We start from the raw sequence: 12,354 nt of genomic DNA, 5'->3' as shown, positions 1-12,354 counted from the left end.
TTTCTTGACTTAGATTTTTTAAACCTCAGAACACCATCTTGCAGACTTTAACGCCTACACTATCATGGTTTTGTGACTAATTAAATCAAGAAGGTGTAAGGTGAGAAACAGCACAGTATTCCAGCCAATGTATTTGCTATTGCTATTATTCTGTTACCATTTTAAGGCGGTACCAACAAATTAATACCGAGGCACATACTGCTATTAATGGTTTTTTCACTGTAGTTTAGCATCAGACTCTAAACAAGGAAGGATAACATTTCAGTAATCATTTTATTTATGACTAACTTCCTTGTTTACAGACCTGGGGAAATTATATTTGAAGAGCTGCCTATAAACATCTGATCTCTTTAGTAATTCCATTTGTAAATTATTTAGCATCTCCATCCTGTCATTATGTAAAGACCATGTAGTTGTGCTAGCTCATTAAAACTGCATTACTTTCGACCCCAGAGTTCACCGATGGGATTTTATGATAAACAAAATGAAATTTTGATTAGGCTTCTGAAAAAACGAGCTTGTCAAAGGAAATACTTGCTATACATGTTGACATGTGATCACAGTGCTGAAAAACAGCAAGCTTTTAAGAGAACGGTGATAATTATGGTACAGCATTACTAAATCAAAGGAAGGGCAATTGTTTGAAAGTCCTATAGTAAAACCACAAAATAACTTGTAAGTCCAAAAACTCAAACTGAAAAAGAGAACTTCTCTCTTACCATTCAGAAGCATGGGATTCATTAAGTCACAACAGACTGAAAATCTAAAAGTCGGTTTTCAAACTGACCAGCTTTTCTCCTTGTGGGTAGTGCTAACTTGGGAGCTCTGCTGTTCTAGGACTGCTGAACCTCTGTTCAGGTGGGTCCCTTCCTTCAGAGAGTTGGAAAGATTTGTATCCTTTTGATTTCACCTAAGAGTCTGGAAGATGTCCTGTTCTTTGACCCACACTGGAAAGAGACCTGTGCATAAATACCTTGAACTGTAGCACATATCCAGGTTTCAAAGTCAAATCTCGAGTTACGGCAAATCGATCCCCGTCTGATTTTCCAAATACCATGGCTGATGGCGTGGCAGAGCAGAAAGTTTCATTTTTAACCATTCCTTCATTAGCCAACATCAACCACACACTCATCTGATTCATTGGGTAATCAAAAGCTGGCTTCTCATAAAAGTTCTAAGAGGAACAATATAGACAAGGCAGAAAGGCAATTGGATAGTTTGAAAACAACAAAGAAATTTTCAGTTCATGATATGCAGGTACCATTTGTATTTCCAGAAAAATACAGCAGAATCTCTATATTATTATTATTATTTTACTGCCACAGACCTTTTCCCCTGACAATTTAACAACTGAAAATACTTTGTCACCGTGTATCTAATTTTATAAACACAGTAATAATCATGCTTGATGTCTTGGCCAGACTTTCTAGTCTTTCACTCCCTCCCTCCCTCCCTTTCTTTCTTTCTATTTATCTATATAATCTGTGAACTGGCAGCATAGAGGGATAACAGAACAATTAAGAGCAAATCAGAAAAGTAAGTACAGACACTGAAAATTTAGTTTACTTATAAAACTTAGATTCAAGGATCAAGCACTGAATCTCTGGGGGAAGTGAGAAGTTCTTTAATCCCATCTACTCTCACAATCCTGTCTTCTTGGAGCTCAGACATAAGAAAGATACCTGAGGTAAAGTTGGGTTCACAATCGGGATGACCTGCTTTTGCTTCTCTGACAGGATGATGATGTCATCGACTGCCCACTGGTCGTAGCCCTCCCCTGAGAACACAGGCTGCCACCAGCGAAACCTGGTGCAAGGGGTCTTAGCAGCCGCTGGGAGCTCCAGGTAGACGAATCTGCACAAAAGCAAATCATTTATGGCTGGGAAAGGAAAAGCTGATTATTAGCAGCTCTTAAAATAGCAAGAGTAGCAACAAGAGAAAGTTTAGTTTTGTTTGATCTCTGGATCGTTTTGAAAGTTGTTTTTTGTTTTTTTTAAAGATCTTAATTTATTTATTTGAGAGGAGAGAGAGGGAGAGAAGGAATCAGGAGAGAGAAGCAGACCTGCTGCTGAGCAGGGACATGGGGCTCGATCCCAGGACCCTGAGATCGTGACCTGAGGTGAAGGCAGATGCTTAAGCATCTGAGCCACCCAGGGGCCCCCAAATTTTCCAAGTTTAGACACATCAAGAGATTTAAAGTTTTAAGTGCCTTTAGTCCTTGTCATGTTTATTCCATTTGGAATTGTATCTTTTGGAGGCAAATATTTCTACTAAATTTGATTTACGGAAAAGTCTTTTGATTACCATGGTATCACGTTTCTAAGAAAAACCTGAAGAAACTGTTCCTTTGTATGTTTTTACATTAAAATAGCATTAATTTTTTTCCAAAGCAGTTCTAACTGTGTGTTAATATGAATTAAAAATGAAACAGAAAATCACCCAAATCTTCTGCCTGGGGTTGACCTCTGTTAATGTTTTGATATATATCATGAAAGCATGTAATCTTTTACATAGGTGAGATAAATGTAAAAAATGGTTTTATTTTAGTTTAAAATTTCATATTATATCATAAACACATTTTCATGTCAGTATATTTCTTTTTTTATGATTTTATTTGTCACAGAGAGAGAGAGAGAGAGAGAGAGCACGCGCAAGGGTGCACAAGAAGGAGGAGGAGTAGAAGAAGAGGGAGAAGCAGACTCTGCTGAGCAGGGAGCCCAATGCTGGACTTGATCCCAGGACTCTGGGATCATGGCCAGAGCCAAAGGCAGACGCTTAACTGACTGAGCCCCTCAGGCATCCCTAATTATTTTTTAAGATTATTTTACTGTCTATATATTTTCATGACACAGACATACTATTGTCTATTTTATTTTTCCCTGTTATAAATAATTCTGTAATGAAAATCTTTTTTTTTTTCTAAAGATTTTATTTATTTATTTAAAAGAGAGAGATTACAAGTAGGCAGAGAAAGGCAGGCAGAAGAGAGGGGCAGAGAGCCTGATACGGGGCTCGATTCCATGACCCTGAGATCATGACCTGGGCCAAAGGGAGAAGCTTGACCCGCTGAGCCACCCAGGTGGCCCTGTAATGAAAATCATTATGCATAAAGCTTTACCTACACCTCGGTTTCTTTCTTTCTTTTTGTTTTTTAAAGATTTTATTTATTTATTTGAGAGAGAGACAGCAAGAGAGGGAACACAAGCAGGGGGAGTGGGAGAGGGAGAAGCAGACTCTCCACTGAGCAGGGAGCCTGATGCAGGGATTGATCCTAGAACCTTGGGATCGTGACCTGAGCCGAAGGCAGATGCTTAATGACCAAGCCACCCAGGAGCCCTTCTCAGCTCATTTCTTTAGGGAAGACTCCTAGAAATGGAAGTATCAGGGTGAATGAACTAGTTATGGTTAAGGCTCTTGTTTTTTCCAAATTTCTTCCTGGAAGAGTCCTACCGTTTGCAGAAACACAGGAGAGGACCTGTCCTGCTGCTCCTGCATGTAGACAACACTGGTGTAATCATTGAGAAATGACCACCAGACTGTTGAAAAATGGTTTCTCTTTTAGTGCAACAGAGTTTAGCTATTATTCATATTTTATTAAACCTCTAGGCTTCCTCTTTTGGAACATCAACTCATTTCTTTTACCCATTTTTTAAGCTCTTCCCAGGAACACCAGCCCTCTGCCGCTCATTATCAGTGGCAAGTATCGTCTCAGTTTTTTTTTCTTTCACTGTTTTCTGTTTTCTTTGACAGAGATGTGTTATGTGTGTATGTAGTTTTATGTCTGCAGATAGTATATTTCTATATGAGCAGCCCTTTCCTCTGTTAATTCTTCTACTGAATTTGTGTTTAGGAAGTTTAAATCTCTTTCTAAGATCACATACTCACCCAAATGTTTAAATCTTTAACCAGTCTTAAACAGTTTTTGATGGGGTCAGGTAATGAACTAAAAAGATAATTTTCCCCAAAAGCCTACCCATTTTTTTCTAACACCACTTGATTGAATAACAATTTTTCATTGATAGTTCATGGTCTCATTTTAATATACATTTTTTTTTTACATATATGTGAGTTGACTTCTAGGTCATGCATTTGACTTCATTATTTGCTCTGTCTATCCATGCACTATTTAAATTATTTTGGTTATATAGTGTGTGTTTTAATATCATGTAGGGATTTTCTGTTTTTTTTTTCCCCAAAAGTTCAAGCTATTTTTGCCAGTTTATATTTCTAGATCTAAAGTTCCCCAAAACATATCACTAAGATTTTCATTGGAATTGCATGAGACAAAAATTAAGAGATATCTTCATATCATAATATTTAGTTTTCCTATCCAGAAATGTTGTATTATTTTCCATTTATTTGTTTTCCTTTATATCTACGAGGGAAGTTTTGTAGTTCTTCTTTAAAGAGATGTTCAGTACTATTGGTTAAAGTTCTTCCTTATATTTATTTGTCACCATAAATGGGGTCTTTTTCTGATATCCCCCAACTCAAAATTTCCCCGCCATTTTAGTGTCACAGAACTCTTTAGGAATGTGGTGAAATATTCTGGCTCTAAAGAAAAATATACATAAATAAAAGCTGAACATTTCTGAAATTTGAAGAAACTATTGAAGTTTTGTTAGTCTCTGTAGTAATCTAGTCACTTTACTGAATGTTGACTAACTTCCCAATCGACCATGACAATGTTTGGAAAAAATAATTTGAATTATTTTAAATTGTTGTTTAAACTAGTTTGGCACCATTATCAATTCCCTTTGTCCTGTCCTAGGAGAAATCTCACCTGGTTCTGTCTCACAAATACTGTTTCTGACATTCTCCCTAGAGGTTATGGCTCTCGTTTTTCCTAGTTTCCTCCCTTCTGGTTTCTGCCTCTCTCCGTGTCCCTTAGAAGAAAAGCTTTTTGCTAGCTGTCTACATGTTCACTTATGTTACATAATGAAAAGTTATGTCACCTTTAAATGACTCAGTGTTTTAAAACAACGAACTTAGGAACCTTCCAGGTGCAAAAGAGCTATATGTTACACAGTATGTTCAAATATATTTAATCTGTAAGAACTGGATGTATATAGTCTTTGATAATATTTTTTCTTCAGTAAAACAAGGTTCAGTTGTAAAATGCAAAACAAGACTTGACATAGTTGATGGACAACATATAAAGAAAGATTCTGGGGACGCCTGCATAGCTCAGTCATTAAGCATCTGCCTTCGACTCAGCTCATGATCTCAGGGTTCTGGGATTGAACCCCACATCAGACTCTCTGCTCAGTGGGGAGCCTGCTTCTCTCTCTTCCTCTGCCTGCTGCTCTGCCTACTTGTAATCTCTCTCTCCGTGTTAAATAAATAAAACCTAAAAAAAGGAAGAAAAGCTGCTCTCTTTATGTTGAAGTGCAAATACAAAGATTATAAAACAGAATACTCTAAAAGTGATATCTGTGAATAGATTTTAATGACATATAAAATATAAAGTACAAATGTTGAATTTCAAAATGCTACATATTTGTAAAATAACTAAATTTAAATATAGAAAAATATCGTGATTGCCTGGTATAGGTATTAGTATTAAACATGAGGCATTTTCCCAAACTCCTTAACTGTCATTGTTTTTATTTATTACATATATTCTCATCCATGAAAATGAAGGTGGGGATAAGCCAATAAAAAATTTTAGAAAAATCTGAGCCCCACAGATATTTTGCTTACCATTAGCTCTGGCGCTATATGAAAACTTTAAATAAAATCTATCTTGCTGGGACGCCTGGGTGGCTCAGTTGGTGGGACGACTGCCTTTGGTTCAGGTCATGATCCCGAAGTCTCAGGATCGAGTCCCGCATGGGGCTCCCAGCTCCACAGGGAGTCTGCTTCTCTCTCTGACCTTCTCCTCACTCAGCTCTCTCTTTCTCTCAAATAAATAAATAAAATCTTTAAAAAAGAAAAAAGAATCTATCTTGCTGTTAAATCTAACCAATGAAAACACATATTTATGTGGTAATATACAGATGTATGTTTATATTCTATATATAAAAAAATGTTGCTTTATACATATTTTTACACATTTTTATTTTCATACATTATATAAATATATATTTAATACATATTTAATTTTACAATAGTTTACTATATACAAATAACTTTTTTAAAAAAAGTTTTTATTTATTTTATTTGACAGATAGAGATCACAAGTAGGCAGAGAGAGAGATGAGGAAGCAGGCTTCCTGCCGAGCAGAAAGCCCGATGCGGGGCTCCATCCCAGGATCCTGGGATGATGACCTGAGCCGAAGGCAGAGGCTTTAACCCACTGAGCCACCCAGGCGCCCCTATACAAATAACTTTATATATATAATATATAGTATGTGTATATTTAAAAAACCTGCAAATGGGCAAAGTGAGTTTTCTGTAGTAAACCTGGTCAACTGTTCTATTTTTCCCCTAGTCATGATTTTTCTTAAGTTCTTTAAAGAATACAGCCATAAAAACAAGGACTTTTTGTGCAGAAACAAATTAAATGAAAAAAAATTTTTAAAGATTTTATTTATTTATTAATTTGACAGAGAGGGGCACAGTGAGAGAGTGAACACAAGCAGGGGGAGTGGGAGAGGGAGAAGCAGGTCTCCCGCCAAGCAGGGAGCTTGATCCCAGGACCCTGGGATCATGATCTGAGCTGAAGGCAGATGCCCAGTGACTGAGCCACCCAGGAGCCCCTTAAATGAAATTTTTATCTGCTGGGCCATCATTTATGTCAGGCACTTATGAATTTGTCTACTTTCTTTTTTTAAAAATTTTTTTCTTTTATTTACTTATTTTTTAATTTTCATTTTTGTACTATGTTCAGTTAGCCAACATATAGTACCCATCATCAGTTTTCGATGTGGTGTCTCCTTTTGTAAGAGTTAGCGACATTTTAGAAACAGTGCAACCAAAATGTACTCTTTACCCTTCTGGGGAACCACCAGGAGGCCATCCGGGGCAGTTACCTGGGTTTGCTGAAGTCTGAGAAGTACATCTCTGCCAGCAGGTGCCACTGGATGCCCCCGTTGTTGCTGTACTGGAGTAGGACGCCCTCCTCTCTGCTGTCTGGCTTGTTGCACGCAGCACTCTCTCCGCCAATCTGAATGTAGAACTGGACAAAGTCCACCCAAGATGTATCCAGATCCCAGCTTACCAGCTGTCTTTTTCCAGCCTTCCCAAAAGATGGAAGAATCACAGAGTCAATCATCTGGGAGCTCTTTGGCATTTTGCTGTTTCGGTTTCAAGATCATACAAACATCCTAGCACTCTGGGGAGATGATTTTGTCCCCACTTAATGTTGAGAGGCACGAGTCACACCATTTAATCCTTTGCTCTGGTTATGGTAACTATTCCTGCCTATGTTTGATTAGTTTCTGCATCATTGACTTCCAGACTTGGTTATGAGACCCTTGGGAACTGCTAATCATAGAAAGAGTATTCAAAAGTCTTTAAAAATTAGGCAAAATTATTTTTAATTAAAACACTCCCTCTATTTGCTTTGTAAATCTCCTCCAGGCAGAGTAGCAGAGAAGAAAGACCATCTACTTTGAAATCGGTTGGAGTTGGGTTGGAATTTCAGCCCATTATTCATGCTGTTCACTAGCTGTGTGACTTTCCGAGCTTTTTCCCCCCTCAATGATACAATATGGATAATAACACTTTCCTTATAGGGTGCTGCAACAATTAGATGAAATACACGTCACATGTAATTTGCCTAGCACGTGGCATTGCTGAGGAAACATCCTCTCCACAGATACACCCGGACCCTCCTCCTCCTTGGGAATTAAAGTGAAACTGGCAAAATAGGAACTTCCTGATGAAAAGACAAGAGTACTCAAGCTCCTGGTCTCTCTGGTTCTTTCTTGGAATCAGAGAGGTTGGGAAAGATCATTTCAATAAGTTTTTGTGACTATGAAATGGTCTTTGTGTTTTAAAAATGTGAAAAATTTCCTCAAATTCAGCAACTTGCTTCCTCTGCTCCATGTGTCCCCTACATGTCACAGCCCTGTTGTGAGTAAATGGGTTCATGCTAATGGGACGGAAAAAAGGTTTGCTCATGAGATTCCAATGCCCAAACAGATATGCCAAAGCTAATCCATAGGCTGCACTGAACGGGTTTTGGAGAGCTCCCAAGGAGTTCAATTTAAAAGTCAGGAAGAAAAATGGAGATAGGATACACAGTATAGAGAAAAACACATCTCACACTTATAATTTAAACCCTACTCTAATCCACTAAGTTAATTAAGAAAGGGTTTCAGTTATTAGAAGTCACAGGGGAAATACTTGGGGATAATTAAAACAGTACACTGTTACTGATAAATCTAAAGTCAATTAAGAGATTCCAAAATAAACGAGGGGGTCAGTGAAATAAGAACTGAAGTTAATCCTGAGACAGGAACTTATTCTTTGGAACTCTCAATTTTAAGTGTATTTAAAAAAAAAAGATTTTATTTATTTGAGAGAGAGAGAGAGAGAGAAGGAGAGAGAGTGCATGAGAGGGGAAAGGTGAGAGGGAGAAGCAGACTCCCTGCTGAGCAGGGAGTCCAATGCAGGACTCGATCCCAGGACTCCAGGATTATGACCTGAGCCAAAGGCAGACGCTTAACCGACTGAGCCACCCAGGTGCCCTTAAGAATGTATTTGAGGGGCACCTGGGTGGCTCAGTGGGTTAAAGCCTCTGCTTTCGGCTCAGGTCGTGGTCCCAGGGATCTGGGATCGAGCCCCGCATCGGGCTCTCTGCTCAGCAGGGAGCCTGCTTCCCTTCCTCTCTCTGCCTACTTGTGATCTATGTGTCAAATTAAAAAAAAAAAGAATGTATTTGAGAAAAGCTTATAAGTAATATAGATTTCCAATGTGCTAGGTGCACTTTTAATTTTTCTTTTTGTTGATTTGAGATATTATAAGCGAGAAACACCTCAGAGGTTATTATAATCTGGTCTAGAATTTTCATGCCTCAGGATCATTATAGGAAGAATGATTTTCAGAAGAAAACCTACAGAACCTAGCTAGTTAATTCTAATCCAGCAAACTTCTATGAAAAATTTGGCACGTGGAAATGAGCCAGAAGGATAAAGATGTAGGGTGAGGAGAATTATAAAAATCCAATTATCACAATTAGCTGGTTGGAATGATTGGTCTATTGTGAAAATCAAAGAGCAGTGTTGTTTTTCCAGGAGACTATGGTGTTGGTCGACAAAGGTTTTTAAAGTGTTTTGTGGGATTTTTGTAAGTGGAAAATATCACACATATGCTTAGTTTGGCACTGAAGATGTTTTTTCCCAGAGAAGAACACAAATCATTTTCTTTTGTTCAGTGACCTGAAATGCTGAACACTGTTTCACAGGGAGATAAAAAAGAAAAAGGAAATGGCTCATGGCAAACTTTTTGTCAGAATTTAGAATGTGATGTGACACATGCTTTGCAGTTTCTCTCTTCTACTATGATCAAAGTACTTAAGTGTGTACATGTGGACCTGTATACATGAGTAATGGGCACACATGTGTGTTGGAGTAATTGCTTACAGATCTCTTTGCTCTTGGAATGTCAAAATACTCTCCTATTTCCCCCCAACATTCTAGGTCAAAATGTCTCACTGCTTTCAGGGTTTAGATAAAATAAAACACATTCAAAGGAACAACTTCAGAATCTAGAGACTTTATAAAATGGCCTCTAAAACATTTCATGAAACTTTAACCTTTTGCCTATTAAAATCTTCTTTATTCAAAATCTACTAGAAAAATGATTCTACTATATTTGTTTGAAAATAACCATTTCTTTAGAACCTCTTGTTTTCTCATTTTCTTTCATTCATTCATTCATTCCTTTCTTCGGTAATAATTATTGGGTGCCTATCAGACCAGCCACGATAGCCACAGACTTGAAAGGAGAATTCACAAGCATGTGCAGTGACAATAATGACAGACAGGGCTACAGACCAAAGTCTGTTCCTTGTAGAGTCTCATTTTGTCATACTATCATGTATCAAATCCCCAATCTATTCCATCTCAGAGGTACTTACTGATTTGTAAATGCCTACCATGTGGCATGCTTTTCTGAGCTGAACATCTTATCTAGCATTCAGCTCAGTCAGTAGGACTCAGCATCTAGCTGGGTCCTATGAGACTAAAAATAAAAACATGATCTATGTATGTATAGAACACCGATGAGGGAGGAATTCAAAGAACAGGGAGCTCAGTCTAGTTTGCCATAGTCCCAAAAAGTTCCATGGAGCAGCAGGATTTGAGCCAAACGCTACCAGGTTGATAGAGAAACAGAGCTGGTGGAAGGCATCATGGTAGGCAATGGAGATTAAACAAAGGCAGGGAAATTGGCAAAACCTGGGATGTAGAGGGGAGATTTCTGTTTGGACAAGAGGTCTGATGTTTCAAAAAAGAAAGTAAGTTGTATAGTTAGGGCAATGTCTGTGATAGAAGAGGGACAGGATGGAACAAATTTTAGGTTTAGGGTAGTTTGCAAAAGGTGGTGGATATGCACAGTGTCCCCCCAGGTGGGGGGTGCCAAACCCTGTATCCCACACCTCCCTGGCTATGCCACCACCCAGAGTACGCCATTCCCCAGGACACTGTGATTGGCCAGTCAGAAACGGTCCTGAGGTTTTTCTATGGGCCTGCTCAGAAAGCTCTGTGGTCCCAGTACCACTCCCATAATGACAACTGACCTGAAAACAGAGAGGGTAATGTGGGCATTTGAGTTTCTGATTCCAGATATCTCTGAGGCCAGTTTCATCTAAGCCCTCCCTTGTGTTTTGATTATATGAACCAATTCCCTCCTTTTTTGCTTAAGTTAGTTTCTCCTATTTAGAATTCAAGACAGATCTGCTCGATATAAGAGGAAAAAGGGAAAGAAGTGCTCTTCAGATATTTTGATAAAAATTTAGGAAGAAAGCTGGATTAGGAGGTGAAAAGAATGATTTTACTTTTGAAATGCTGATTTTTAAGAAAGATTTTATTCATTTATTTGAGAGAGTGTGAGAGCATGAACGAGAGAGCAGCAGAGGGAAAGGGAGAAGCAGACTCTTCACTCAATGGGGAGCCCGATGTGGGGCTCGATCCCAGGACCCTGGGATCATGACCTGAGCTGAAGACAGACACTTATCCAACTGAACCTCCCAGGTGCCCCTGAAATGCTGATTTTTAGCAGCAGGGAATACACATGGAAATACCTAATGACACCAATTTTAAATATATCCTCATAAACTGTAATTGTGATAGCTAACACTTACTGAGCGACTTCTATATGCCCAACACTATTCTTTATTCTTTACCTTCTAACCCACTGATCCTCCCCAAATCCCACTTTACAATAGAGAAAACAAAAGTACAGAAAGATATTATAAATTTGCAAGATGAACCAGCTAACAAGTTTTGGAGCTTAGGTAAAGATTCAGGTAGCTTTACTACATAAATCACCTTGAATTGCAGTTATACACATATTGATATGTAACCTTCCATGTTTGAAATATTTGTGTATATGCATACATGTTTACTGGGATGTTTGGTACATACTGGAAAACTGATGCTTATGGGAGACATAATCTTCCCATTTCTGAACAATTACCCAGTGTATCCTGATCTGTGCAATGACTATTGGTCTCTTGTGGACGATTATCTCTAACAATAATGACCAGTGGATGTTCAATGTCAATAGATAGGAAATACCATCAAGTAGAATTCATCCCTGATTTTCTGTCATTCTCTACCTTGTTTGCTTGCTGCTGATTCTTTGTTCTGCACCTGCATCAAAACAAAACCTGTACCTATTTTTGCATTTGCATAAATTAACTTATTTTGGATTTCTGCCCAGATTCCACAACATATGAGCCCTACAGTGTATCACCCACACCTGCGTATTTGTTAGGTGATGTAGACTGGGACATTTCCAGTTGTCCTAGAACTGGTGGCTACAGTCCCTGCTGGAAAGAAGTGGTTTTAAGCACCTTACATTCTAAAGAGAGCTGATAATAAGTAGGGTTAGATATGCAGCTCAGGTTGGAGAACTGGACCTGCTCCTGCTCTAGTCCTTTTTGAGGACTATAGAGATGAACTGGAGGAGGGAGAAAGAAAATAATGTTCTGCCTAGATGGTAGCAAGGGAGGAGAGGAAGGTGGTTTGCCCCTCCCCATTGCTAACCAAGCAACAGGGGTTGGGGGTGTTCCAAGAAAATCAGTCTTAGAGATTCTAGGTGGCACCATAGTCCCTTGGGGGTGTCTACTGACCTGTCTGCCCAACGTGGTGCTGTCCCTAGTGAAGATGAACACCTCAAGAAAAACTTCTACACTGTCTCTGTATAGACTTCCTGTCTGTGTGCCCCCAAATCTGTATGTTG

General features: G+C 38.6%; 1 protein-coding gene across 3 annotated transcripts in view; it reads right to left on the bottom strand.

Annotated features, from left to right (window-relative positions):
• The window catches only part of RELN (reelin), a 511,932-nt gene that overhangs the window by 113,324 nt on the left and 386,254 nt on the right, over positions 1 to 12,354 (bottom strand). For all 3 annotated transcript variants that reach the window (XM_044245854.1, XM_044245853.1, XM_044245852.1), the window contains exons 25-27: positions 6,975 to 7,180; positions 1,683 to 1,854; positions 974 to 1,174 (exon numbers count right to left, since the gene is read on the bottom strand). In XM_044245854.1, the coding sequence (XP_044101789.1) occupies positions 974 to 1,174; positions 1,683 to 1,854; positions 6,975 to 7,180 (579 nt within the window). The remainder of the gene's footprint in view (positions 1 to 973; positions 1,175 to 1,682; positions 1,855 to 6,974; positions 7,181 to 12,354) is intronic.

The sequence above is a fragment of the Neovison vison genome, chromosome 4 (assembly GCF_020171115.1).
Source record: "Neovison vison isolate M4711 chromosome 4, ASM_NN_V1, whole genome shotgun sequence".
NCBI classification, from domain to species: Eukaryota; Metazoa; Chordata; class Mammalia; order Carnivora; family Mustelidae; genus Neogale; species Neogale vison.
Note: the sequence above shows the minus strand (reverse complement) of the source record. Positions and strands in the feature narration are given on the sequence as shown.